This window comes from Pleurodeles waltl, chromosome 4_2 (genome assembly GCF_031143425.1).
Source record: "Pleurodeles waltl isolate 20211129_DDA chromosome 4_2, aPleWal1.hap1.20221129, whole genome shotgun sequence".
Classification (NCBI taxonomy): domain Eukaryota; kingdom Metazoa; phylum Chordata; class Amphibia; order Caudata; family Salamandridae; genus Pleurodeles; species Pleurodeles waltl.
The window spans coordinates 81,306,844-81,332,477 of NC_090443.1; the positions used below are offsets into that span (position 1 = coordinate 81,306,844).

Consider the following 25,634-nt stretch of genomic DNA (forward strand, 5'->3'; position numbering starts at 1 on the left):
CAGCTTTTGAGAGGGCTTGTGTAACCAGAAAAGTGAACAGGTCTCACTGGGGTGCTCTCCTTTGGGAAATGTTCACTGGAAAGTGTAGGGATAGACTCCTCACACTCTCTGGAAAAGATGCAGAATCTTATGACCTCATGAAGGGTACCCTGATTGAGGGCTTTGGATTCTCCACTGAGGAGTACAGGATTAGGTTCAGGGGGGCTCAAAAATCCTCGAGCCAGACCTGGGTTGACTTTGTTGACTACTCAGTGAAAACACTAGATGGTTGGATTCAAGGCAGTGGTGTAAGTAATTATGATGGGCTGTACAATTTATTTGTGAAAGAACACCTGTTAAGTAATTGTTTCAATGATAAACTGCATCAGCATCTGGTAGACCTAGGACCAATTTCTCCCCAAGAATTGGGAAAGAAGGCGGACCATTGGGTCAAGACAAGGGTGTCCAAGACTTCAACAGGGGGTGACCAAAAGAAAGGGGTCACAAAGACTCCCCAGGGGAAGGGTGATGAGACAACCAAAACTAAAAATAGTAAAGAGTCTTCTACAGGCCCCCAAAAACCTGCACAGGAGGGTGGGCCCAGAGCCTCTTCACAAAACAATGGGTACAAGGGTAAAAACTTTGATCCCAAAAAGGCCTGGTGTCATAGCTGTAAACAGCATGGACACCAAACTGGAGACAAGGCCTGTCCCAAGAAAGGTTCCACTCCAAACTCCCATCCAGGTAACACTGGTATGGCTAGTCTCCAAGTGGGATCAACAGTGTGCCCAGAGCAAATCAGGGTCCACACTGAAGCTACTCTAGTTTCTGAGGGTGGGGTGGACTTAGCCACACTAGCTGTCTGGCCGCCTAACATGCAAAAATACAGACAGCAACTCTTAATTAATGGGACTAGAATAGAGGGCCTGAGGGATACAGGTGCCAGTGTCACCATGGTGACAGAGAAACTGGTTTCCCCTGGCCAATACCTGACTGGAAAAACTTACACAGTCACCAACGCTGACAATCAGAGAAAAGTACATCCCATGGCAATGGTTACTTTAGAATGGGGAGGGGTCAATGGCCTGAAACAGGTGGTGGTCTCCTCAAATATCCCAGTGGACTGTCTGCTTGGAAATGACCTGGAGTCCTCAGCATGGGCTGAGGTAGAACTAAAAACCCATGCAGCAATGCTGGGTATCCCTGAACTGGTGTGTGTGAAAACAAGAGCACAATGCAAGGCACAGGGTGAACAAGTAGAGCTGGAGTCTGGAAGAATGGCCCAGCCTACCAAGAGAACAGGAAAGTCAGTTGGGAAACCAACTGCAACACAGCAAAAGAAAGGGAACCTCTCTTCTCAGGAAGAAGTTCTGCCCTCTGAGGGAACTGAGCCTTTGGAGCTTGAACCTTACCAGGTTGAGCTCTTGGGCCCAGGGGGACCCTCAAGGGAGGAGCTGTGTAAGGGACAAGAAACCTGTCCCTCTCTTGAAGGCCTTAGGCAGCAAGCTGCTGAAGAGTCCAAAGGCAAGAAAAATGGAACACATAGGGTCTATTGGGAAGATGGACTCCTGTACACTGAGGCCAGAGACCCCAAACCTGGTGCCACTAGGAGAGTGGTAGTGCCTCAGCTGTTCAGGAAGTTCATCCTAACATTGGCCCATGACATTCCCCTTGCTGGACATTTGGGACAAACCAAGACGTGGGAGAGGTTGGTCAACCACTTCTACTGGCCCAATATGTCCAACATGGTTAAGGAGTTTTGCCTCTCCTGCCCCACCTGTCAAGCCAGTGGTAAGACAGGTGGGCATCCAAAGGCCCCCCTCATTCCACTTCCAGTGGTGGGGGTTCCCTTTGAAAGAGTGGGTGTGGACATAGTTGGTCCACTAGAACCTCCCACAGCCTCAGGAAATATGTATATTCTGGTAGTAGTGGATCATGCTACCAGGTATCCTGAAGCTATTCCCCTTAGGTCAACTACTGCCCCTGCAGTAGCCAAGGCCCTCATTGGTATCTTTACCAGAGTGGGTTTCCCTAAGGAGGTGGTGTCTGACAGAGGTACCAACTTCATGTCAGCATACCTAAAGCACATGTGGAATGAGTGTGGAGTGACTTATAAATTCACTACACCATACCATCCACAAACTAATGGCTTGGTTGAGAGATTCAACAAGACATTAAAAGGCATGATCATGGGGCTCCCAGAAAAACTCAAAAGGAGATGGGATGTCCTCTTGCCATGTCTGCTTTTCGCTTACAGAGAGGTGCCACAGAAGGGAGTAGGATTCTCACCCTTTGAACTTCTGTTTGGTCATCCTGTAAGGGGACCACTTGCTCTTGTTAAAGAAGGCTGGGAGAGACCTCTCCATGAGCCAAAACAAGACATAGTGGACTATGTACTTGGCCTTCGCTCTAGAATGGCAGAGTACATGGAAAAGGCAACCAAAAACCTTGAGGCCAGCCAACAGCTCCAGAAGTTTTGGTATGACCAAAAGGCTGCACTGGTTGAGTTCCAACCAGGGCAGAAAGTCTGGGTTCTGGAGCCTGTGGCTCCCAGGGCACTCCAGGACAAATGGAGTGGCCCTTACCCAGTACTAGAAAGGAAGAGTCAGGTCACCTACTTGGTGGACCTGGGCACAAGCAGGAGCCCCAAGAGGGTGATCCATGTGAACCGCCTTAAGCTCTTCCATGACAGGGCTGATGTGAATCTGTTGATGGTAACAGATGAGGATCAGGAGGCAGAGAGTGAACCTCTCCCTGATCTTCTGTCATCAGACCCAAAAGATGGCACAGTAGATGGAGTGATCTACTCAGACACCCTCTCTGGCCAACAGCAAGCTGATTGTAGGAGAGTCCTACAACAGTTTCCTGAACTCTTCTCCTTAACCCCTGGTCAGACACTCCTGTGTACCCATGATGTGGACACAGGAGACAGCATGCCTGTCAAGAACAAAATCTTTAGACAATCTGACCATGTTAAGGAAAGCATCAAGGTGGAAGTCCACAAGATGCTGGAATTGGGAGTAATTGAGCGCTCTGACAGCCCCTGGGCTAGCCCAGTGGTCTTAGTCCCCAAACCTCACACCAAAGATGGAAAGAAAGAGATGAGGTTTTGTGTGGACTACAGAGGGCTCAATTCTGTCACCAAGACAGATGCTCATCCAATTCCAAGAGCTGATGAGCTCATAGACAAATTAGGTGCTGCCAAATTCTTAAGTACCTTTGACTTGACAGCAGGGTACTGGCAAATAAAAATGGCACCTGGAGCAAAAGAGAAAACAGCATTCTCCACACCTGATGGGCATTATCAGTTTACTGTTATGCCCTTTGGTTTAAAGAATGCCCCTGCCACCTTCCAAAGGTTGGTGAATCAAGTCCTTGCTGGCTTGGAGTCCTTTAGCACAGCTTATCTTGATGATATTGCTGTCTTTAGCTCCACCTGGCAGGATCACCTGGTCCACCTGAAGAAGGTTTTGAAGGCTCTGCAATCTGCAGGCCTCTCTATCAAGGCATCCAAATGCCAGATAGGGCAGGGAACTGTGGTTTACTTGGGCCACCTTGTAGGTGGAGGCCAAGTTCAGCCACTCCAACCCAAGATCCAGACTATTCTGGACTGGGTAGCTCCAAAAACCCAGACTCAAGTCAGGGCATTCCTTGGCTTGACTGGGTATTACAGGAGGTTTGTGAAGGGATATGGATCCATTGTGACAGCCCTCACTGAACTCACCTCCAAGAAAATGCCCAAGAAAGTGAACTGGACTGTGGAATGCCAACAGGCCTTTGACACCCTGAAACAGGCAATGTGCTCAGCACCAGTTCTAAAAGCTCCAGATTATTCTAAGCAGTTCATTGTGCAGACTGATGCCTCTGAACATGGGATAGGGGCAGTTTTGTCCCAAACAAATGATGATGGCCTTGACCAGCCTGTTGCTTTCATTAGCAGGAGGTTACTCCCCAGGGAGCAGCGTTGGAGTGCCATTGAGAGGGAGGCCTTTGCTGTGGTTTGGTCCCTGAAGAAGCTGAGACCATACCTCTTTGGGACTCACTTCCTAGTTCAAACTGACCACAGACCTCTCAAATGGCTGATGCAAATGAAAGGTGAAAATCCTAAACTGTTGAGGTGGTCCATCTCCCTACAGGGAATGGACTTTATAGTGGAACACAGACCTGGGACTGCCCATGCCAATGCAGATGGCCTTTCCAGGTTCTTCCACTTAGAAAATGAAGACTCTCTTGGGAAAGGTTAGTCTCATCCTCTTTCGTTTGGGGGGGGTTGTGTAAGGAAATGCCTCCTTGGCATGGTTGCCCCCTGACTTTTTGCCTTTGCTGATGCTATGTTTACAATTGAAAGTGTGCTGAGGCCTGCTAACCAGGCCCCAGCACCAGTGTTCTTTCCCTAACCTGTACTTTTGTATCCACAATTGGCAGACCCTGGCATCCAGATAAGTCCCTTGTAACTGGTACTTCTAGTACCAAGGGCCCTGATGCCAAGGAAGGTCTCTAAGGGCTGCAGCATGTCTTATGCCACCCTGGAGACCTCTCACTCAGCACAGACACACTGCTTGCCAGCTTGTGTGTGCTAGTGAGGACAAAACGAGTAAGTCGACATGGCACTCCCCTCAGGGTGCCATGCCAGCCTCTCACTGCCTATACAGTATAGGTAAGACACCCCTCTAGCAGGCCTTACAGCCCTAAGGCAGGGTGCACTATACCATAGGTGAGGGTACCAGTGCATGAGCATGGTACCCCTACAGTGTCTAAACAAAACCTTAGACATTGTAAGTGCAGGGTAGCCATAAGAGTATATGGTCTGGGAGTCTGTCAAACACGAACTCCACAGCACCATAATGGCTACACTGAAAACTGGGAAGTTTGGTATCAAACTTCTCAGCACAATAAATGCACACTGATGCCAGTGTACATTTTATTGTAAAATACACCACAAAGGGGACCTTAGAGGTGCCCCCTGAAACTTAACCGACTGTCTGTGTAGGCTGACTAGTTCCAGCAGCCTGCCACACCAGAGACATGTTGCTGGCCCCATGGGGAGAGTGCCTTTGTCACTCTGAGGCCAGTAACAAAGCCTGCACTGGGTGGAGATGCTAACACCTCCCCCAGGCAGGAGCTGTAACACCTGGCGGTGAGCCTCAAAGGCTCACCCCTTTGTCACAGCCCAGCAGGGCACTCCAGCTTAGTGGAGTTGCCCGCCCCCTCCGGCCACGGCCCCCACTTTTGGCGGCAAGGCTGGAGGGAACAAAGAAAGCAACAAGGAGGAGTCACTGGCCAGTCAGGACAGCCCCTAAGGTGTCCTGAGCTGAGGTGACTCTGACTTTTAGAAATCCTCCATCTTGCAGATGGAGGATTCCCCCAATAGGGTTAGGATTGTGACCCCCTCCCCTTGGGAGGAGGCACAAAGAGGGTGTACCCACCCTCAGGGCTAGTAGCCATTGGCTACTAACCCCCCAGACCTAAACACGCCCTTGCAACTTTATCCAAAAATAGCATAGCATCAGCAAAGGCAAAAAGTCAGGGGGCAACCATGCCAAGGAGGCATTTCCTTACAGTTTGGCTCTCCCTTAGGGCTCTAGCTATTTCATATTGCTTTTACCAATGACTATTGCTTTCTTTGTGTAGATAATAGTGTGTTAACTTACCTCCAGTTGGGGCATTGCCTGTACAGTTTTTTAGTATTACTGTTACCATAATAAAGTACCTTTATGTTCGATGGCACATGTAGCTGCAAATACACCTGCTTTGCATAAGTCCGCCATCTAGTGTTGGGCTTGAAGTGTCTTCGAAGAAGCTTTTTCGAGTCTCAGTGATAGTGTGCATGTAGTGGTATTACATAACCTGTGCGTGCCTCTTAGATAAGTCTTGGCTGCTCATCCAAAGCTATCTCTAGAGAGCCCTGGCTTCCTAGACACTGCCTACACTTCACCAATAGGAAGCCTGGATTTAGTATAAGGTGATAACAACATAGGTGCTCACCACACACCAGGCCAGCTTCCTGAACAGGGAACCTGGTTGCAGAGGGGATAAGAGGCTCTCTGAAGTCAGTTAAAGCCTCCGATTGTCCAGCTGCTGTCACGACCTGTGGACCAGGCCGGTGGAATCCAGGGACGAATTTCAGACGTGGAGGACCTTGGAAAAAAAAAGGGACAGAGTCCAACACCCTTGGAGGTGCCCAGATGGTGCTGGTGGCAATGCCCACCCTCCTAGAGGTGCAGTTCTTGCAAGTCGGTGGAGGAAGAAGTCTGGTTGCTGGGTCCAGGAGCTGCAAGCTGTCCCTCGACGGTCACCGGATTGCAGGAGGGTCAGTGACTGGCCAGGTCACCAACAAGCACTGGCAAATGCAAGCAGGAGCTGATGATGTATTTGGAGAGCTTTGGGGACCAACAAGGTCCAGGATATTCTATTCTCGAGGGGGAGACAGGGTTGGCATTCAGCCTGCAGGAAGGCCAGCAGAAGTTGTTGGAGCCCTCACGAGTGACACAAGGGCGATGGACACAGGGAGTCACAAGGAGGCCTCAGCAGCACAACAAAAACAGAAGTCCCACGTCGCAGGAGTTGCAAGACAGGGATTGATCTTCGAGTTGCAGAGCTCTGGAGACTGGGGCTTCTTGGTGCCTTAAGATCTTCTGTAGGAAGAATCAACAAGCCTCGGCAAGAGCAACAGTCGCCCTGCACAGGAGTTCCAGTCCAGTGATAAGAGTAGTGGCCCACAGTCTCCCAAGTTGGTCAGAAGACACCCAGGACCCAGAGGAGGCCACAAACAAACCACCTGTGATGCAGATCCATTCGATGTGCATGAAACAGCAGACACCATCAGCCAGTTGACGTTGTCTTGCGGTGCATGCAGATACAGACGAGTGACTCGTTCACTTCAAGGGAGAGACCTTTGGTGCTTCCAGGTGCAAACAGACTCCTTGTGACCCTGGAGAATGCACAGCTTTGGATATTACAGAATTCTTGCAGGATCCGGAGAAACAATGTTGCAATGGGAGCCTTCCCATCAAAAGCAGACTTGCATTCAGTTCCAAAGCAGACCAGCAGCGGTTCCAGAGGCCAGGAGCAGAAGATGTCTTGAAGAGAGTTCCTTGTAGTCTTGCTCGATGAATCGGAGGACCCACCCTTGGGGGAGCCCGTAAGTAATCCTAAAAGGGGGTTGGTCACTCTCTGAAGTGACCCACCTATCAGAGTGGGTCAGGGACATCATTTACCTGGCCTAACCAGTCAGATACTCCCAGGGGCCTCTGCACATCTTATTTTCAAGATGCCAGAATCAATTGGCCCCCTGGGAGAGCTCTGTGCACCTCCCTAGGGAGGAGCTGGATAGGGGGGGGAGGTCACTCACCTGTCCCTTGTTCCGTTTCGTGCCAGAGCAGGTCCCAGGGGTTCCTGAACTGGTGCAAACCAGATTATGCACGGAGGGCACCAAATGTGCCGTTCGAAGCAGTTTGGCACTCAGAGGCTACCCCACCCCAGCCCTTAGACACCTAAGATAGTCACACCTCTCCCTTGCAGGAAATCCTTTGTTGTGCCTTCCTCTGCTTGAGCCAGGCTCACAAGCAGGAGGGCAGAACGTTGTCTGGGTTCAGCAGCAGCATGGGCTGGCTGCTAGACCCCATAATGCTGCACAGGTGGAACTGGGGGATTCTCTAAAGAAGACCTAGAGTACAGGGGATTGTGCGGCTTCCCTGGAATTGGTGTAGTTGCATAATTCCAACATGTTTGATATCAAACATGCCTAGTTTCAGAGAAGCAATTGTGTAGTTGGACCACTCATGGTGACCAGTGTCCACTACATACCTTAAGATGACTTCCCCACATTTACAAAGCCCAGGGATTGGAGTCTGTGATCTGTAGGGGTACCCTGCTCATGCAGGGGTTCGCTTACACTTAGAGACATGCACCCTGCCCTTGAGCTGAAGGGCCTACCAGAGGGGTGACTTAGTGTCTAAGTGCATGCACCATTTCACTCAGGCTGCAGTGGCAGGCCCGGAGACACAGTTAGCATGGACTCTCATTGGTGGCACAATGCATGCTGCAGCCTATGGGGGGGAGGAGGGCTGGTGTACCAATGTTCTGGGTACCCAAGTACTATCTACTGTGGACTTGCCTAGCTGCACCAGTATGCCAATTGTGGGTGTACCAGCAACCAAATTTAGAGGAGAGAGCACAGACACTGGGGTCCTGATTATCAGGAACTGCAGTCAATGACATCAGGCAAAAGTGGTGGTGACTAGGCTAAAAAAGATGGCACTTTCCTACAATTCGCACACACTGTGGGATATGGTTGTTGAAGAGCTGCCACAGTTCCCGGAGTAGGCCCCGGCTGTACTTTTCCAAGCAGTTTCTGATGGGAGACACAGCAAAGGTCACGATCCAATGTGGACTGGACATGACTCACTCACAGGGCAGAGCAGCTGCATCAACAGTGGTCCCAAGGCGCCAAGCCTAGTTGAGGCCGTCTGGCTTTTCGGGGGATGTCCAAGCCAACCTTATGGACATGCCCTTTGATGGCAGCCATATCTGGAGAAAAAGCAGAATCTTCTCTCAAGCACTTCAAGGATTCTCGTGTTGTGGCCAGGTTCTTGGGCCATGAAGCAGTCTGCTTTTCACTCCTTTCATGGCACCCCACCCGGCCATGTCTTTTCCCCCCCAACCACTGTGTACGCATGCTGCCCAGCTTCTGCATGGCTGGGGACATGGGATCCACTGTCCTCGTGGATCAGGGAGCCAGCGGTCTGGCCAGTCCATTGTCCTCCTCCCTTTGCTAGTCTGACACTTCCCCACCAGGGCCCAATTGGAGGCAGGATCCTCCATCACCTGCTTCTCAGGCAATCCATCATGTCAGACAGGTGGGTTTTATAGGGCTACTCCCTCCTCTTCGAGACTACCCCTCCATCCTACGATTGAATGATGGAAGATCACTTGTTCTTTCTCCGCTAGTAAGTTACAGCTCTCTTGTCCAAGGGAGCTGCAGAGAGGGTCTCTGTGCCAGAAGTAGATTGTGGTTGTTATTCCTGCTACATTCAGACACCCAAAAAGGCCAAGGGCCTCTGCCCTATCCTAGACCTTCGCCCCTGCAATCTCTTTCTCAAGAAGAAGTTCAAAATGCTAACTCATGCTTATGTATTATCTGCCCTGGACCCAGGAGGCTAGCTGGTAGTGTTGAGCTTGCTCTAGGTACCTGGAGTACCATTTACTAGAAACTTACAGGGGTGCCAAAGGTATTGTCAATTGCGGAACAGTTTTACAGTTTTAGGGAAAGAAATCTGGCACTGGAGGCCTGGTTAGCAGGAACCCAGTGCACTTTCAGTCAAGATTGTTTCACGTACCAGACAAAAAGTGTGAGGGAACTTGTCAAAAAGGGGTATTCCCCTACAATTCCCCCTTTCAATAATTAAACAAGTGGCGCTTGCAAAAATGGTCCTGCTGCCTAGGTGTCTCTACGTACTCCAAAATACACTGCACCCAATACCTTAATCGATCTTCCAAGACTTGGATAGTCTTTTAGATTCCTTAATCTGGGCTGGGGGAAGGAATGGGGTCAGACTGGAAATACTGAAGCTGAGCAGGGGGAGGATTCACTGGGTCTCCCAGATCTTGAGCTTTATTATATGGCATCTCAGCTGCAGCACGCGGTAAAGTGGTGTGACTCTGAGCTGAACTGGGAGACCCACCCGTGTGACACTGTAGAGATGGTCACACTGCCTGTCTGCCTCATGCTAGGATGATGACAGACTGCAGGGGTTCCGGCAGTGGCTGTGCAGGTTGCGATAGTGATTCAGCGAGTGCTTAAACGTGCACCATTTCCCAGGTCCCTCCCTCTTGATTAAGCCATTCTGCCAAATCACTGATTACATGACACTGAACAGCGGAGAATGCCTCCTTTTTGGGACCTCTACCCTGCAGAGGAATTCATAGCATTTGAAGAGGACAGGGAGAGGTTTGGCGTTACTGTGGGACAATTCTTGTAATTTGCAAAGCTCACACATAGAACCAGAGATCTGGAGAGGCTTCCCAGGCATACTGCTGGTGTCCCAGACACTTGAGGTTTTACCAGAGGACGAACACAGAAGGTGACTGATCGCCAGGCTATACTTGGCGCTGGCGGTGTGTTGACCCTCACCACTGATTAAAGCATAACAGGAATGGGACACAGATTTGCAAAGCCCCTTGTCCAATGCGGAATGAACGAAAGTCTGTGCCCAAATCCAAGACGTTGCTAGCAATGCCCCATTGAAACTCTTGCACATCCACGTCCTACACGAACATATGTAACACCTGACAGATTGCATAAAATATACCACAGTAGATCATCGTCTTTCTCCAAACGTAACAGTCAAGGTGCTACATTCATCCACCTATCATGGACGTGCAGAATGTTAGCTGGACATTGGGATGAACTGTTTGGGAGACTAGGACAAGTGACTGGGGTAAGCATTCAACTGTTAGTCTGTTACTGTTGGGAAAAATACCCAAACCTAAAAAGAGGGTGATGCAATGCAGGGTGATGCAAAGCTGGGCCTTCTGCTTACAAAACATTGTATTGCAGTACATTTGCGTTGCCAATACTGAGCCCACAGCAGACAAATGGCTTGAGGACATGCTGGAGTAGGCACAGGCAGAGGAGGTCCTCCTCAAACACATACAGACGAATGAGAAGGTAGATGAAAACCTCAGGGCCTGGGAGGTCATGCTATACTGCCTGGCGGGGGATGCCAAATTGACAGAGGATGATCGATCCTCGGAGGTGGACAGACCATAGAGAAGAGGGTCCTTGCTGAGATGGCAGGCCACATAACAGGCACCCTGTGCTAACATGGGAAGTGGGGACTGGGATGGTAAGATGGAATGCCTTGGTATCATCCTGGTATTCGTTCACCTCATCTTGGGAGTGGCTGTTTCTAATACATGCATGGGGCAGTTGGCTGTTTGGTTTTAACTTGTGCTGTATGTTGTTAGCGCAAAGTTGGCCATACACGTCAGGAGCTGAGGAAACATTGACTGGCTCACAACTGTTTTCAACATACAAAGTACAGTTGACCAGAGGAGATGGTTGCAAGGGGCTGGATAATATGGGGTATGCTGTTTACTAGAATCATAAGTTGACCTCCTGTAGATGTGATGATTCACTGGCTTTGCTGACAACCTGTAGGTTGCACAGGGTGGACATACATGTTTGTCAAAGGTTTATGCACAGATGTTTTACACACGGCTGTACTGTAGTGCATATTCTATGAGTCCTTGACTGTCCATGTCCATGCTCATATGTTTGAAAAATTAATACAAACAATTAAATAGACATTTTTGTCAGATGAGATTTCTGTCGCTTTTGTGACAGAATACCCATCCACCAGACTCTAAATCAGGCCTTTAGTGGCTTATTTATGCAAGCCTACAGCATGATAAATCATAGTGTTTATTTTAAGGAATTAATTCTTTTTGGGACTGGCTAGCTATTCATTTGTTTACTTTCCATGGTTTATACTGTCTTTCAGTGCCACTCACTTTACCTGGCTGTGATTATGGGGTTTACGGGTTAGACACCAACATGCTACATTAAGAAATATTTGATGTTGTGTGCTGAGAGTTTGGTTTAGTAGGGTTAGGGACGGGTGGTGTTTTGTGGTATTATTTTAACATTCATTACTAAATGACCCTAAAGCTGCATTATTGTCCAGGGAAATTAAAACTATTTGATGTGCTTTTCCCTAATCCTAGATAAGTTTTGTACGTCAGTGCAGTTTGAATGCCGGAACCACCGCTGTATTTCCAAGCACTGGGTTTGTGATGGCGCCGATGACTGTGGAGATGGCTCAGACGAGGACAGCCGCTGTCGTGAGTACTTTTTGCTCTTTCCCTCCTCCCACTCAGTGCACTATTCCAGTTGAGCAGGTACTGCACTTTACATGTTTGTGCCATCTTTCAAAGCTGAAGAAATCATTCCTATATTAACAATCTCCGAGAACACCCCCCACCACCCCATTCCTTAATGGCAGGGAGGCAGTTGTGTGAAAGGCAACTAGTATCTTAATGTAGGAGTAGTACTCAATATGGAAAGAGAAGTAGTGGTTGAAATTTCTGCTTTTTAACTTTGTGTTATAGACCCTCCTTTTACATCCTGAAAACCTTTTGCAGTTTGCATAAATTGGTGTCCTATAGAGAGGTCAAGAATTGTATTAGACTTGGTGTGAACTCACCACTTGTCTGCCTGTGTAGAATAGGACACATATAAAGAGCATTCATTCATAGCAACAGGAATCTTAACACAAAAACCAACAAAAAAGGACAATAACAATGAAACTAGCAAAATCAAAAAACACATTAGTTGAGAAAACAAGTACGTTTTTAAGGCCTTAATAAAATGACATATGAGCAACTTGACTGGTTGGTTTAAGACCAAAGGGGAGTTTGTTCCACAGACGTGTTACCAAATGGAATAATGCAGTGCCTTTCTTTTCTGACTTTTTAATCTGAGTTGCTACAAACATAAGTGGGGTTATGGAGCAGAACTCTTTGTGGCTAGTAGGACTGAAGTTAAACCGCTCAGGGAAATTATTCAAGCCCATATAAGGTTTGAACATAAGGCACATGGCCTGCTTGATTCACACTAGTGACCAATGTGAGACTTTTCCATGCTTTAGAAAACTTAAGTCCCAAGTTCATTTAGTCCAACATCTTTCGCCAGCAAAATATACACACACTAAATTCATCTTTAGTGATGATTGAATTTGTGGTCTGAGCTATATATAAAATTCATGTTAAGCATATCTATGGATGCATTAGTGGGAAGCCCTGATTTGGGATAGTAAAGCTGTACTTTTTCTTCCTCCTTTTACTGAGGGCAGGTACCATAGGGAGGTTCCCCAAGAGTACTTTTAATCTATCCCATGCACTACTCACAGACTCCACCTGTTCAGGGGTTTGTGTCTTAAATGTTCTGAGAGATCATGATACATGTCTGACTTTTCTTACGTGTCATCCTGGCAGACACCACAACTTGCAATCCAGAGTCTTTCCAGTGCCCAGGAACCCATGTGTGTGTGCCACGCCGCTGGCTCTGCGATGGTGACAAGGACTGCCAGGATGGAGCAGATGAGAGTGTCAAGGCGGGCTGCAGTAAGTTTATAACAGTGATGACTGGCTTCATTTCATCTGGGGAAGACTACCTGTTATTTGTTGTGCCTGGAACCATTTAATTGTTAATCAACATGTAATTTGTAATGATGTACCAATCTTATTCTTTCTCCTTCAAATTTGGTGGGGTTCACAAGCTTATTATAAGTAGCTACATATGTATTTACCTAACAAAAGGCAGCAGGATATAACTCCATGCACCTATCCACTATCTAATATTGAAAATATCAGTAGGAATAATGTCAGCACACATTCCAACACCTGCTGCCAAGGTGCAATCCTGCTGAGGGAATGTAAACAAATCAATTGCTGACAGTGCACCACCCTGAATAGTATTTAAACAGTATTCAAAAAGTCCAATTCATTTAATATCAGTCCATTTCAAATCTTCTCTTTGTTCTTCTTATCTTTTTAAAAATAAGCCAGACATCACAATAAAAGACAGACACGTGCATATGAGGTCTCATCCGCAACACACAGTAAACCACAGGAATCCACCCCTGCAGAAAACATTTTTGATACAGAATGTATTGGATGCTCTTTTAGCAATATGAAAAAGAATATGACTGACTAATAAAAATTGAGTTTATGGCCCTGAAGACGTCCTGTTGTATGGACAAAACGCATTGGCTGTGGCTGTCTTTTATTGTGATGTCTGGCTTATTTAAAAAAAGATAAGAAGAATAAAGAGAAGATTTGAAATGGACTGATACTAATGAATGGGACCTTTTGAATACTGTTCTGGGTGGTTCACCGTCAGCAATTGATTTGTTTATCTACATATGTGTACCTGATAGGCCATAAATCTCTCTGAATCCAGGTATTGCCTTGAAAACGCCACTGACCTTAAAATCATCTAGGATATCTTATGTTGATTTCTCAATCAAATTTATGTTTGCCTCAAATTAGTTTGTACAGATACACTCCCTCTTTCCTGTGTGATTTAGTGTTTTACAGTCTTTTAATTTGCTTGCTTATAAACAGGAACTTGCACACATGTGTATTGCAAATTAGGTTTGTTTTTACAATCTTATTTAGATTTTTTCAACAAGTAAAATATTTAATCAGTAGTAGATAACAATTGTGCCAAAGATTTAAGGAATAAACGTTAAATGAAAAAGCATATGGTGAGGTTTTCCCAACTGCACACGTCCTTCATTAAAAAATGTAAACAATATCTTGCTGCTTTCATCAGTGACTACTAAATCATTTGAGTTGTCAGTTCCCTTTAACACTAGGCTCTACTTAAATGGAGATCTACACTCATTATTTCACTTACATGTGTCATCAAGTCCAAAGCTTCCCTTACTGTCCCAAACCCCTGTAGTTACAGGAAGGGCTTTAGCTTGTATCTCCTCAGTTTACTCTCTGAGGGACAGAAGCCATGCTTCTTTTATTTAGCTGCTGGGTCTCTGTAGTGTCAGATACTCTCTTCTGAGTTTTTTATTCACCTACCCACCACTGCTGCAAGTGGCAGATGCCCGAACCTAATCTTTGTGTTACAGCCCATTAGCTTGACAGGGTTCATTTTATTAAGATTTCCAAACCTTGAACTACCACCTTTTTTAGAAAGACCATGGTCATGTGACCCAGCTGAGCCTACTGGCTGGCCTTCTCCAAGTTATGTATTTTGGTACACTCCTTTATCACTTCAGAGTCCCATTTAGTGAGCGATTCTGGGCTTTATCACCAGCAAGCAGTGTTAAGCACTACCACCCCTGTCCTAACCTACCCCAACCGGCCTTAGACACAATAAAGTGCATGCCTTCTCAAGTCATTTCATTTTTAGCAAATACCAATCCTCCCCCTAACTTTTTGCCGTTCACTGTAGCAGTAACCACATTTACCCTCGTACTCTTCTCTCACTACTGTCCTCAGAGGTCATGTCACACTTTTGAAAAAAGGTTTGATTGACTATGCTGAGCTTACATTTCATTTCCATTATTCTGAGCTTACATTTTCATTTCCATTTCTCTGAATTTGTATATAATCTTTTGTTGCTTCATTTTTTTCTAAAATCTTCATATGAACATTTAAATTTGATCATTTTCATTATTTTACTTTTATGATTTGGTGTGAGAGTGGCTTTTTGAAAGGAAATAATCATTGTAGTTGATGTGCTTTTAACAAGACTGGCTATGTGTGATGAATGTCTGTCAATAATCGTGAGTGATTATGAAAGCAATTGGTAGTTCAGCTTTGCCTAATAGCTGTCATCTTACTTAACACTGAGAAAAAAACGCTTAAAATAGTGTATGTGCGTTGCTGCTGTGAGTCATTTTGTAGGAAGAAGTAAATGGCAGCAAAATGGGTAAAGAATTAAAGCTGCAGTTCAGAGAATAACATGTAGATTATATGCAGCATGCATTTGTGGCATGTACCTCAATTGATGTGAGCAAAACATAAGAATAAAATATAGGAAGTGAAGATTTGAAATAGGCATTATCCCCCACTCCTTTTTCCCTTTGGTTGGAATAAATATAGTGGTTCAGTCTCAGCCATCTCGCAAGAATCAGTAGCTGCCTGAGCCTCACCTTCTCACTATCAGCATTGCATTATCATTCTTTACTTTTTCTCCCCTCTTAGTTTTCAACAACACATGTGATGAACGAGAATTCATGTGCCAAAACAGACAGTGCATTCCCAAGCAATTTGTGTGTGACCATGACAAAGACTGCAGTGATGGGTCAGATGAGAGTGAAGAGTGTGGTGAGTACCAACCTAGCAGCTGCTGCACTACCTTTACCTTTATTTTTTTATTTTTTTATTTTTTTTATATAACCTTTCCTGCGTAAACACAAAAATCTTGCAAGTTTTGTTAAATCTGAGAAGCGCCACATTTGCGGTTGTCATTGTATAAGCAGTGTTAATGTTGTGTTTTTATATTGCATTTAAAACTGTTTTTTTTCCTATTTCAAAATGGATAAGCTACAACTAGAACTAGTGTCTTAACCCTGCAGCTTCGGTCACTAGACATGACTTTGCCTGGTCAGTGGTGTTTTGCTGAGCTCCTGTTAAGGCTATCAGCCCCCAACATCTGGCAGATACGATGCTTCCTGGTCTCTGTGTGATGTTAAATGCTGACTCCATCACATGACTCTTTGGGTGATCTCCGTCATATTTCTTTGGTTTGGCTCTGAATACTGGAGAGTGTTTCTCTGCAATATAATATGAGCATCGATCCTACAAAGTTATACTGAAAATATCTCACTGTAACATTGAGCAGAAGTTGATAGTGCTCCCACCTCATAAATCTCAAGCTTCCTCTGCAAATTGTTTCATCCCGTCCAAACCCACTGTAGGAAGGCTGGCCTGGTGTGTGGTGATTACCTATGGTATTATCACCTTATACCAGGTCCAGGTATCCTCTATTAGTGAGGTGTAGTCAGTGTCTCGAAAGCCAGTCTCTCTAGAGGTAGCTGTAGATGAGCAGCCAAGACTTAACTAGGAGTGGCAACTCTCCAATAGGAGGTAAGTAAACACACAATATATGTACAATAACAATCGGGGATGGGCATAAAAAGCATTAGAAAACAGTGAAAAACAATAGAAAACAGTGAAAAGCAATAGGCAGTACTGAAAGCCTAAGGGGAGTCCAAACCCTATACCAAGAAAGTGGAATGCGAAGGTCGGGTCCCCACCCAAGGAAGTGGAATCGGTAGAGGGGAGCTTGGAGGTACTAGGAAACCCCGAAGGTAATTACCAGAGTGCCCCCCAGTGACCAGGAGGAAAGAGGTAAGTTACTGGTTTTCCCCAAACCACCACAAAGGACTTCAGAGAAGGTTATTGCAAGACCCAGACAAGACTGCAAGCAACCAAAGGTGGATCCTGAAAGAGGAAGACGTGGAAAAGAAGGGGAAAAAGTCCAGTTGGAGTGTCCAGTTGTGGCAGGAGCCACTACCCACCAGTCTGTGGATGCAGGAGTTGGTCAACGGTGAGGCGAGGACTGTCAGCAATGCAGCACTGGAGCAGATGAAGAGTTCCTGGATGATGCAGTCAACGCCCCACGCCGGATAAAGGATTGCACTCAGTTTGTGGTGTGGGAACCACCAACAAGCGTTGGCAAAGGCAAGTGTCGCGGTTGGAGGAAAAGTAGAGCTGCCGGGGACCAGCAAGGTCCAAGGGGGACTCAACCTACGGGGGGTTGTAAGGGCTGGGGGGGGGGGGAGAGTCCCAGGTGACCCTCAGCAGTGTAGAGTCCAAAGAAGAGGAAGCAGTCTTAACAGAAGGCCCACAGGCGAGAAGCCCAGGAGTCGCAGAGAGGCCCATGCAGCACACCTGAAGAGAGGTCCCACGTTGCAGGAGAAACACACAGAGGACTGGGCATCACATGGGAAGAGTGCTGGGGGCAGGGGCTACACTGAGACTGAAGGTCCCTTGGAGGAGATGCCAACAAGCCTTGGTAGCTGCAAGAGATGCGATGCACAGTGGTACTGTCCTGCATGCGAAGGCTAGGGCTTACCTTCACCAAATTTGTACAGCTGGCAGAGAGGACCAAGTGGACCACTCCAGATCACCACTTGTGATGCAGGATCCATGCAGCTCAGGATGAGAGGAGATCCACGCAGACGGTCGTTGTTGCGCTTGGGGCCTGGGGATGAAGGGAAGTGGCTACTTCACTCCAAGGGAGATTCCTTCTTGCTTCTTGTGCAGACTGAAGTCTTGCCGCCCTCAGAGGATGCACAGTTGGAGAAATGTTGCAGTTGCTGGAAGGAGCTGGAGAAACAATGTTGCATAGCAGAGTAGTCACTGTAGCTGCAGATGGTAGGTTCCTGTGGAATCCAGTTGTAGTTCCAGTGGCCAGAAGTCAAAGTAAACGTTGCAGAGGATTCCTGCTGGAGTCTTGCACGTCAAATCTGAGCCCAAGAGGGAGACCCTAAATAGCCCTGGAAGGGGGATTGGTCACCTACCCAGGTGACCACCTATCAGGAGGGGGGGGGGGGGTGATGTCACCTGCCTAACCTGTCCACTCAGGTGCTCCCAGAGGCCTCTGCCCACCTTGGATTCAAGATGGCAGAATCAAGAGGCCATCTGGCGGATCTCTGGGCACCACCCCTGGGGTGGTGATGGACAGGGGAGGGGTCACTTCCCTTTCCATTGTCCAGTTTCACCCGAGAGCAGGGACTGATGGTCCATGAACCGGTGCAGACTGGTTTATACAAGGGGGCACCAAATGTTCCCTTCAAAGTATACCCGTGACTTGGGGAGGCCACCCCTCCCAAAGCCATGTAACATCTATTTCCAAAGGGGAGAAGGTGTGGACTCCCTCTCCCAGAGGAAATCCTTTGTTATGCCTTCCTGGGCTTGAGCTATTCAAGCAGCAAGAGGGCAGACTCCCATCTGAGGGGTAGCAACAGCTTGGGCTGCCCGGAAAACCCCAGAACGCTGGTAGAAGCAATGCTCGGGGTCCTCTAAGGAGCCCCCAGAGTGCATGGAATCATACAGTCAATACTGGCAATAGAATTGGGGTATGATTCTGACATGTTTGATACCAAACATGCCCAGGTTTGGAGTTATCATTATGCAGATGGACATAGGTTTTGACCTATGTCCAGTACACACGTAAAATGGCGACCCTGCACTCACAAAGTCCAGGAAAATAAATTTGGAGTTTGTGAGGGCTCCTCTGCTAGTGTAGGGGTGTCCTCACACAGGTACTTGCCCTCTGGGCAGAGAGGGCGACTTACAGAGACCTGGTGCAGGGACCTGTAGTGAAAAGGGTGCATGCACACCTTCATGCAGGATGAAATGGCAGGCCTGCAGATATACTTTGCATTGGCTCCCCATGAGTGGCATAGTACATGCTGCAGCCCATGGGGAATCGCTGATGCCCCAATGCCTTGGGTACCATATACTAGCGACTTATAAGGGGGCACCAGTATGCCAAATGTGGGATATTTGTGGTCCGAGCAACCAGGTTTAAAAGGAAGGAGCACAGTCACTGGGGTCCTGGTAAGCAGGATCCCAGTGAACACAGTCAAAACGTGCTGAGAACAGGCAAAAAGTGGGGGTAACCATGCCAAAAGGAGGTTACTTTCCTACACTCACCACTGGGAAAGAAATAATTTACAGAGATAATCACTTATTGAAATATTGTGGGCTTGCCACAGATGCCCTAGTGACTTAAACTTGCTCTGCCTACAATCGAAACTTGGAGATAATTTTGTTTTCCAAAGATACGTTTATGGACCAGTTTATAGAGAAATAATGCACAGAACATAAGTCAGGAATAGTTCTGTTGTGTAGCCATTTTAGTTATAGCTCCATGCACGTTATTTTAACGCACTAGGCTGCTGTGCACTTTAACCTAGATATATTTTATTCAGCTTCATGTTATTATTGTTACAATAACCATTTTTACGGTCTTTTTTTTATTTTCTGTTTATCTAACTGTTTTTGCCTAGGCCAGCACTCTGTTCTCAAACAAGACAGTCTTGATCCCTCTGTGCTTCTTCCAAGGTTACAGCACGCTACATTGCCGGTGAACGTGGTAGAAATTTAGTCTCCAACATTCGTAGAAAACACACATCCTTACATAGGGACATTTTCTCAGAACATCAGCTGTGTTATTATAAAAACACTTCCTTGTCCCATACACGTTAGAGGGAGATTCCAGCCAGGGAACCACAACTGTATGCTGATTGCTGAATGCTTCGCTACAGATGCTAAGGCAGACCCGAGGCCTTTGCTCTGGTATGGGGGTTGATGTCTTTCCAGGGGAACCTGAAAGGCAGAATTAGAGCTAATCATGTTGTGCTCAATTACAACCTAGATAGGAACTAGTCCATTGATCATAGTGACAATATGATAGCGTTGTTTTTACGCTTCACTCTTCTCGTCACAATTTTAATACTGTCATGTTGTGTCGTCCTGGTTATTGCAGCTCACACTTTCCTATCTAAGATGCAGTCGTTTTTTTTAACTCATTATTGAAACATATACTGCTTCTGTTTGTCATTTATATATGAGACTGAATTGTAAATGAGAGTACCGGATGAGACCTGAGTGACCACGACTTCCCTGAGAAGCCAAATATGTCATGCGCTCGGTTGCCCAGTCATTCCTATCCTTGGGTATAGATGAGGCACTGCTAGTTAGCTGGATCAAAACCCAGATTGGAGCGACAGGTGTCACCAGCAGTGGGTTAGACTTAGTCTCCCACACCGCAGGCAGTTCTGCCGCTCAAAATCCAGTAGTCTCATTAGAATAATGAGAGCCTACGCAACAGTTTCATGTATAAAATGTACTGTTACAGGTAAGTATCCAGTTTCTTTTTGACCTTTGGATTTAAAGTGCAAGTGTTGTCATGTGAAAAAAGAACTTGGAAGCTTCCTTCCAAGGCTGATCCAAAGAAACTAACCATATAAAGAGTGATTTATACATTTTGAAGTTCAAAACATTTTTATGGTTTACTCAGTATTTGAGAGGAAGTAACACTGTTCTGGTTCAGTCAGAAATAAGAGATTCCATTAGATATATTTACTAAATGTGGACATTTAATGTTCTGCAGCACCACCGCATCAGGTGTAAAGCCTGTGTGTGTAAAGCCTGACTAAAAGAGCATGCCAGACACACCCCAGAAGCCCTTATTCCTCTGTAAAAACATGAGGTATCTACATCTGGGTTTTTAGAGAGGATTGAGACTATCTCAGATATATGCCAGGGGATTGTTCCTTGATAAATACTTTAGCTTTGCACTATCAGCTTCATGTTAATATGAAGAATGAAGGTCATTTTTGCTGAGTGATTCTGCAGCCATTTCTGGTCTTACCTGGTTAATGCTGTGTTCTTCAGACCCTTCTATAATTAGGAGTGCTATGGCAGTTTTTATACATGAGTAGTTCTGTTTTATGAAGAATCTTTTGAAGAAAAAAATTGGCTAACTTTGATAATATCTTTTCATATGGATATTCTTGTCTGGAAATTCCTCACCTCTTATGATGATATTTGCCCTTCAGTCATGTTTGTTTGCCAGTAGTTTAATATTATTTTGCACTGATTGTATCCTGAATTCTCTGGAAAAGGTAACCTATGCAATACAGATGTTCCTGCCACATATGGACCCTTAATGGGCCACTACATCACATCTCGATGTGATATCCGGTAGATATACAGCTAGCACCATCTTACACCATGTAGGTGAATTGTTCAACACTTCAGTGCAAGTGTGACTCTAGCAGATAGTTTGAGGTGATGAATGAACAGACAGATAACGTATACATCTCAAAGCGTTACCAGAGGTAAATAACTTTCCTGGATTTAGAAAAGAAGTCCAGGAACAAGTGATGAGTATCTCCTTTGAGCTAATCCTTTGTGGTAAACAAGTAAATGAAGTACTGGAAAAGATGAAGATAAGTTCATAATAACTTTATAACAAAGAGTACCACATATGTGATTTAGGAAGGAGCATAATCATCGATATTGTTCCAAGCAAGGCATCTCATGCCATTAGTTTCTGACTTGTTGACGTTGCAACAACTACAGCCCAGATTTCTCCACACTTAGAGGCTGAGCTAAAGAGTTTTGGCACATCTTCCTAAACCTTTTCTCTTTCTTCCCTATAGCCTACCCAACCTGTGGCCCCCATGAGTTTCGATGTGCCAATGGCAGATGCTTAAAAAATAGCCAATGGGAATGTGACGGGGACTTTGACTGTCATGACCATTCGGATGAGGCTCCGAAGAATCCACGCTGCTCTAGCACTGGTAAGTGAGCTACAGCATATTTGATGCCATTGCAGCTTTCAGGGGGATGTCACTATTAAGCACTGTTAACTGGCCTGTTTAACGTACCTGTGTAGAGATGGAGACACAGAAAAGAGGATATGTAAATGAAAAATATCAATATATACATATTTTGGTGATTGTGAGTGCTGAAGTGGATATGCAGAGAGGAAGATCTGTGAGTTTTTCCAAATAATAACTTATTTATCCTTGCAATTGTACAATTATGTTCCATTGGGATTTTTCCGAGACCAGTTCTGGTGCTTTGTTACATTTCTTTTTCTTTTTTTAAATGTATTTATTGAGTGTGTTTGTCCATGGATCAATCAACACAAGCATCAGTCAATACAGAAACAAAACAACTGTGTCAAGCAGACCCCATCCTCCCAGCATCATCTGAAAATCATATTGCAAACAGCATGTAGCATGACTGTTGGTTGACAATCCCTCCAGCACCTCATAGAAAATCAGTAGTCTTACAAATCTACTTTTCAATGTCTGTAGGGTACATATCCTTTCTATTGTGTGTGTATACACTGTAATCCTCCCATGATGCCTCACACCATCCTTGTTGATTAGGTTCCTTTTGACCCAGAGTTCCTTGGGTGTCCTCATTGGTTTGTTACATTTCTCATTTCTGACTCTACTACGAGTCAGTAGCAATACAGGGCCAGATGTTTGAATATCTGGTCACAAAGTGAGACCAGTAAAGATTTTAAAAACACAACTTATATGCTAATAGGTTGGTTCCTAAAATGCTAAATCACAGTGGGACGGAATCCAACCTACCTCATGAATATTAATTAGGAAGGTCACAAATTGTGACTCACTACACTTGAATGCCATCAAAGGGGTGGGTTCAGCAGACCACCATGTCTGTTATCGATTTCCAGTAAAGTAAACTATTTTTTAAATGCAGTCCATTTTCTTTAAAGGAAACCGGGCTGTTCTTTCAGTTTGAGAGTTTGCAGTGGTTTTGTGGCCTACTTCCAAACAAACTCTTAACATTTGCAAAAGGGATGGGGTCCTCAAAGGATCCCTTACCTTTTGCAAATCTTTGTGAATGGATTACCACTCCAACAAGGGGTTAGCAACTTCAGTGATTTATAGCTATTTTGGTCCTAAACCTTTGAGACACGTGGTTAAGAAGTGTTTGCTAGGTGCGCCTACAACACACCCCTTCTAAAATAGTGATTCCTTATACATTTCTAAGCCAATTTAAGGAGTCAGTAAAAAGTTAGAGTCCTAAATGGGTTTAATAAATTGCTTAAAGCAGTTTTTGATTCCAAACTCTGAATTGGAGAGTTTGCGATCGGAAAACAGCTTTACACATCTAACCTATAGAATGTTAATTCAGAGTGAAATCCAGTGAAGTCACAATTTCGGGAATATAAAGCATAGAAGCATGCATGCAGTCGGAGTCTGGAGGGCTGGTAGAATTTTCGAAATACACAACCTATTTACAACCCTTAATAAAATTTCAAAACATCCCAACACCTTCCTTGCAGCATCAATAATTAATAGAAAGTAGAGGTGCTTTCGTCTCCCTCAGAGACAACCTAGTCAAGATAGTCCTTCCTTCTAGTTCCTTATGCTTAATGTCTCCATTGTTGCCAGCATTTTTCTTTCCCTGTCACATCTTCACTTTCTTTTCTTGACTCATTCCCCGTTTTTTAGGTCTTCTATTTACAATGGAAGTTCATCAATTTCATTATTTTTAATTTTTATCTGGGACCCCTCTCTGAATTTGTCTAATCTTTGCTAACAGTAGAACATGAACTGAACTGAGTAACAATAGATCAAAGCCTCCTACTGCTTGTTACCTACCCGCCTTTTCTTTTTTCCATTCTCTCCCTGTTCTTCTCTTTAGTAATGCTTTACACTCTTTGTTCATTCCTTCTACTTTTTTCCTTTCCCCTTTTCTGCTCATTGTATGTTCTCTCCCTCTCTCCTTCAGTTTGCATTCTTGTTTATATTTTCTGTGCTTTCTTTTTACCATTGTTCTTTATTACATGTGCCCTTTTCTTTCTTCTCCATACTCTTCAGCCACTCACTTGTTCTCCTGATTTCTCTTGCTCTTCTTTTTCTCCCACACTGCCTCTCTGTCCTCCATACTCTATCACCCCAGTGTCATTCTTTGGAGCCATTGCTTTCCATGCCCCCTATTTCTTTGTGAATTCTGAATCTTCCTACTAGTGTATGTATTGCACTTTTTATATAGTGCTGCTCAATCCACTCAAGGGTGTTTGTGCACGTCATGTACTAAAAACTATCAAGAAATTGGTTTCCCTGAGAGAAGTGGGAACACGTGCTAGTATGTCCCGTATCACTTTGGGAAGGATTATGTGAGTTTTTGTGGGATGTTATCCTTCATGAGGAATGCTGCCCCATGCCAATTTCGATTGCACCTTTCCCTGCAGAGGTGCTTTGCTTCCCCTCACCCTCATATTTGAGGTTCTTTTCTTTCTCCTTTTCCAGAAAACAAATGCAATGACACCTTCTTCCTATGCAAGAATGGGAACTGCATCCCAGAGAACCTGCTCTGCGATAACAGTAACGATTGTGAGGATGGATCAGATGAGCTCAACTGCTTCATCAATGAGTGCCTGAACCGCAAGTTGAGCGGCTGCAGCCAGGAGTGTGAAGACATGAAGATTGGCTACAAGGTTTGGGCTGCAGAGTTGCTTGCTTTCTTGTGACGGGTATCCAAATAAGCAGAGGCTTGCAGCCATCTGTGCAACTCCTAATATGCTAAATTTATGAATATTTTACTGAAGCTAAACACCATGGGCTCCTTGATACTCTTGCTTGCACTTACCACCACAAGCAACTATTGCCACTTTCAGTTGTTCAGTTTAGCTGATAATCTTGAAGGGCATGTTGTTTAAAACATGAAGAGAAATGGACAGATTTATATAATTATTTTAGTGTTGGACAGACATTGCTCCTAGAACCAGTGGCACACTTTTTTTTATTGTAGCAGAGGCAAAGTTATGTGTCTAATACAGAAGAGTAAAACATGATTCTGGAGCACAAAATCATACAGCATACAGTGAGCTTTTTCATATGGATATTACATACGATTACCTTTTAGGCTCAATGTGATGGTGATTTAATCCAATATCATATAATGGTTTTTGTCAAATGACAAAGTTGGGATTAGAATTCAAGTCTTCAGGACTCCAGGCCAGCAACAAATCCATTGCTACCCTACCTAGCCAACAAACCACCTCTTCTTCGCTTTCCCCAAATTCTGGTGCATGTGGCCTAATTTGAATGTGTCCTTAACAAAGCGATCTCATATTAGGCAAGATCACATTTGACTACAGAGGCGTTGTGAAAACCCCACTTTAGCAGCTACAGCAGGCATGGGGTTCTTTATGGATTTTTCTGTCTGCAACTCTGCAAACAAAAGGTCATCACTAGCGCTGGAATACAGCATCAATAAAAGAGCAAGCAGGAACAAGGAAAAACAACACTGGGTAAATAAAACAGGGAAAGAAAGAAGGAATGAAGAAGGAAGTGTGGATGAATGAGTAGGTGGATAATATGTGGATGAATGAGTGGGTGAAACAATGAGTGAATGACAGGTTGGTGTGAGGTAACATTAGCTGTTACACAGGCATGTTATTTTAGCTTAGGCCTGCAGCTTGTTCCCTTTCACTGTGAGCCATGCATTTTTATTTGTCTATTATTTTAGCAGAAGCCTTATTTTAGCAGAGATTTTTATTTTATTTTATCAGCTTGTCTTTTTACACAGACTTCTGTTCTTTTCTCTGCATGGCATTT

The 25,634-nt window shown here is 45.3% G+C and overlaps 1 protein-coding gene across 2 annotated transcripts in view; it reads left to right on the forward strand.

Moving 5' to 3' along the window:
* LRP1 (LDL receptor related protein 1) overlaps positions 1-25,634 on the forward strand; it is a 1,410,884-nt gene that overhangs the window by 819,182 nt on the left and 566,068 nt on the right. For both annotated transcript variants that reach the window (XM_069230782.1, XM_069230783.1), the window contains exons 51-55: positions 11,707-11,823; positions 12,976-13,104; positions 15,709-15,831; positions 21,687-21,827; positions 24,324-24,511. In XM_069230782.1, coding sequence (XP_069086883.1) covers positions 11,707-11,823; positions 12,976-13,104; positions 15,709-15,831; positions 21,687-21,827; positions 24,324-24,511 — 698 coding nt within the window. The remainder of the gene's footprint in view (positions 1-11,706; positions 11,824-12,975; positions 13,105-15,708; positions 15,832-21,686; positions 21,828-24,323; positions 24,512-25,634) is intronic.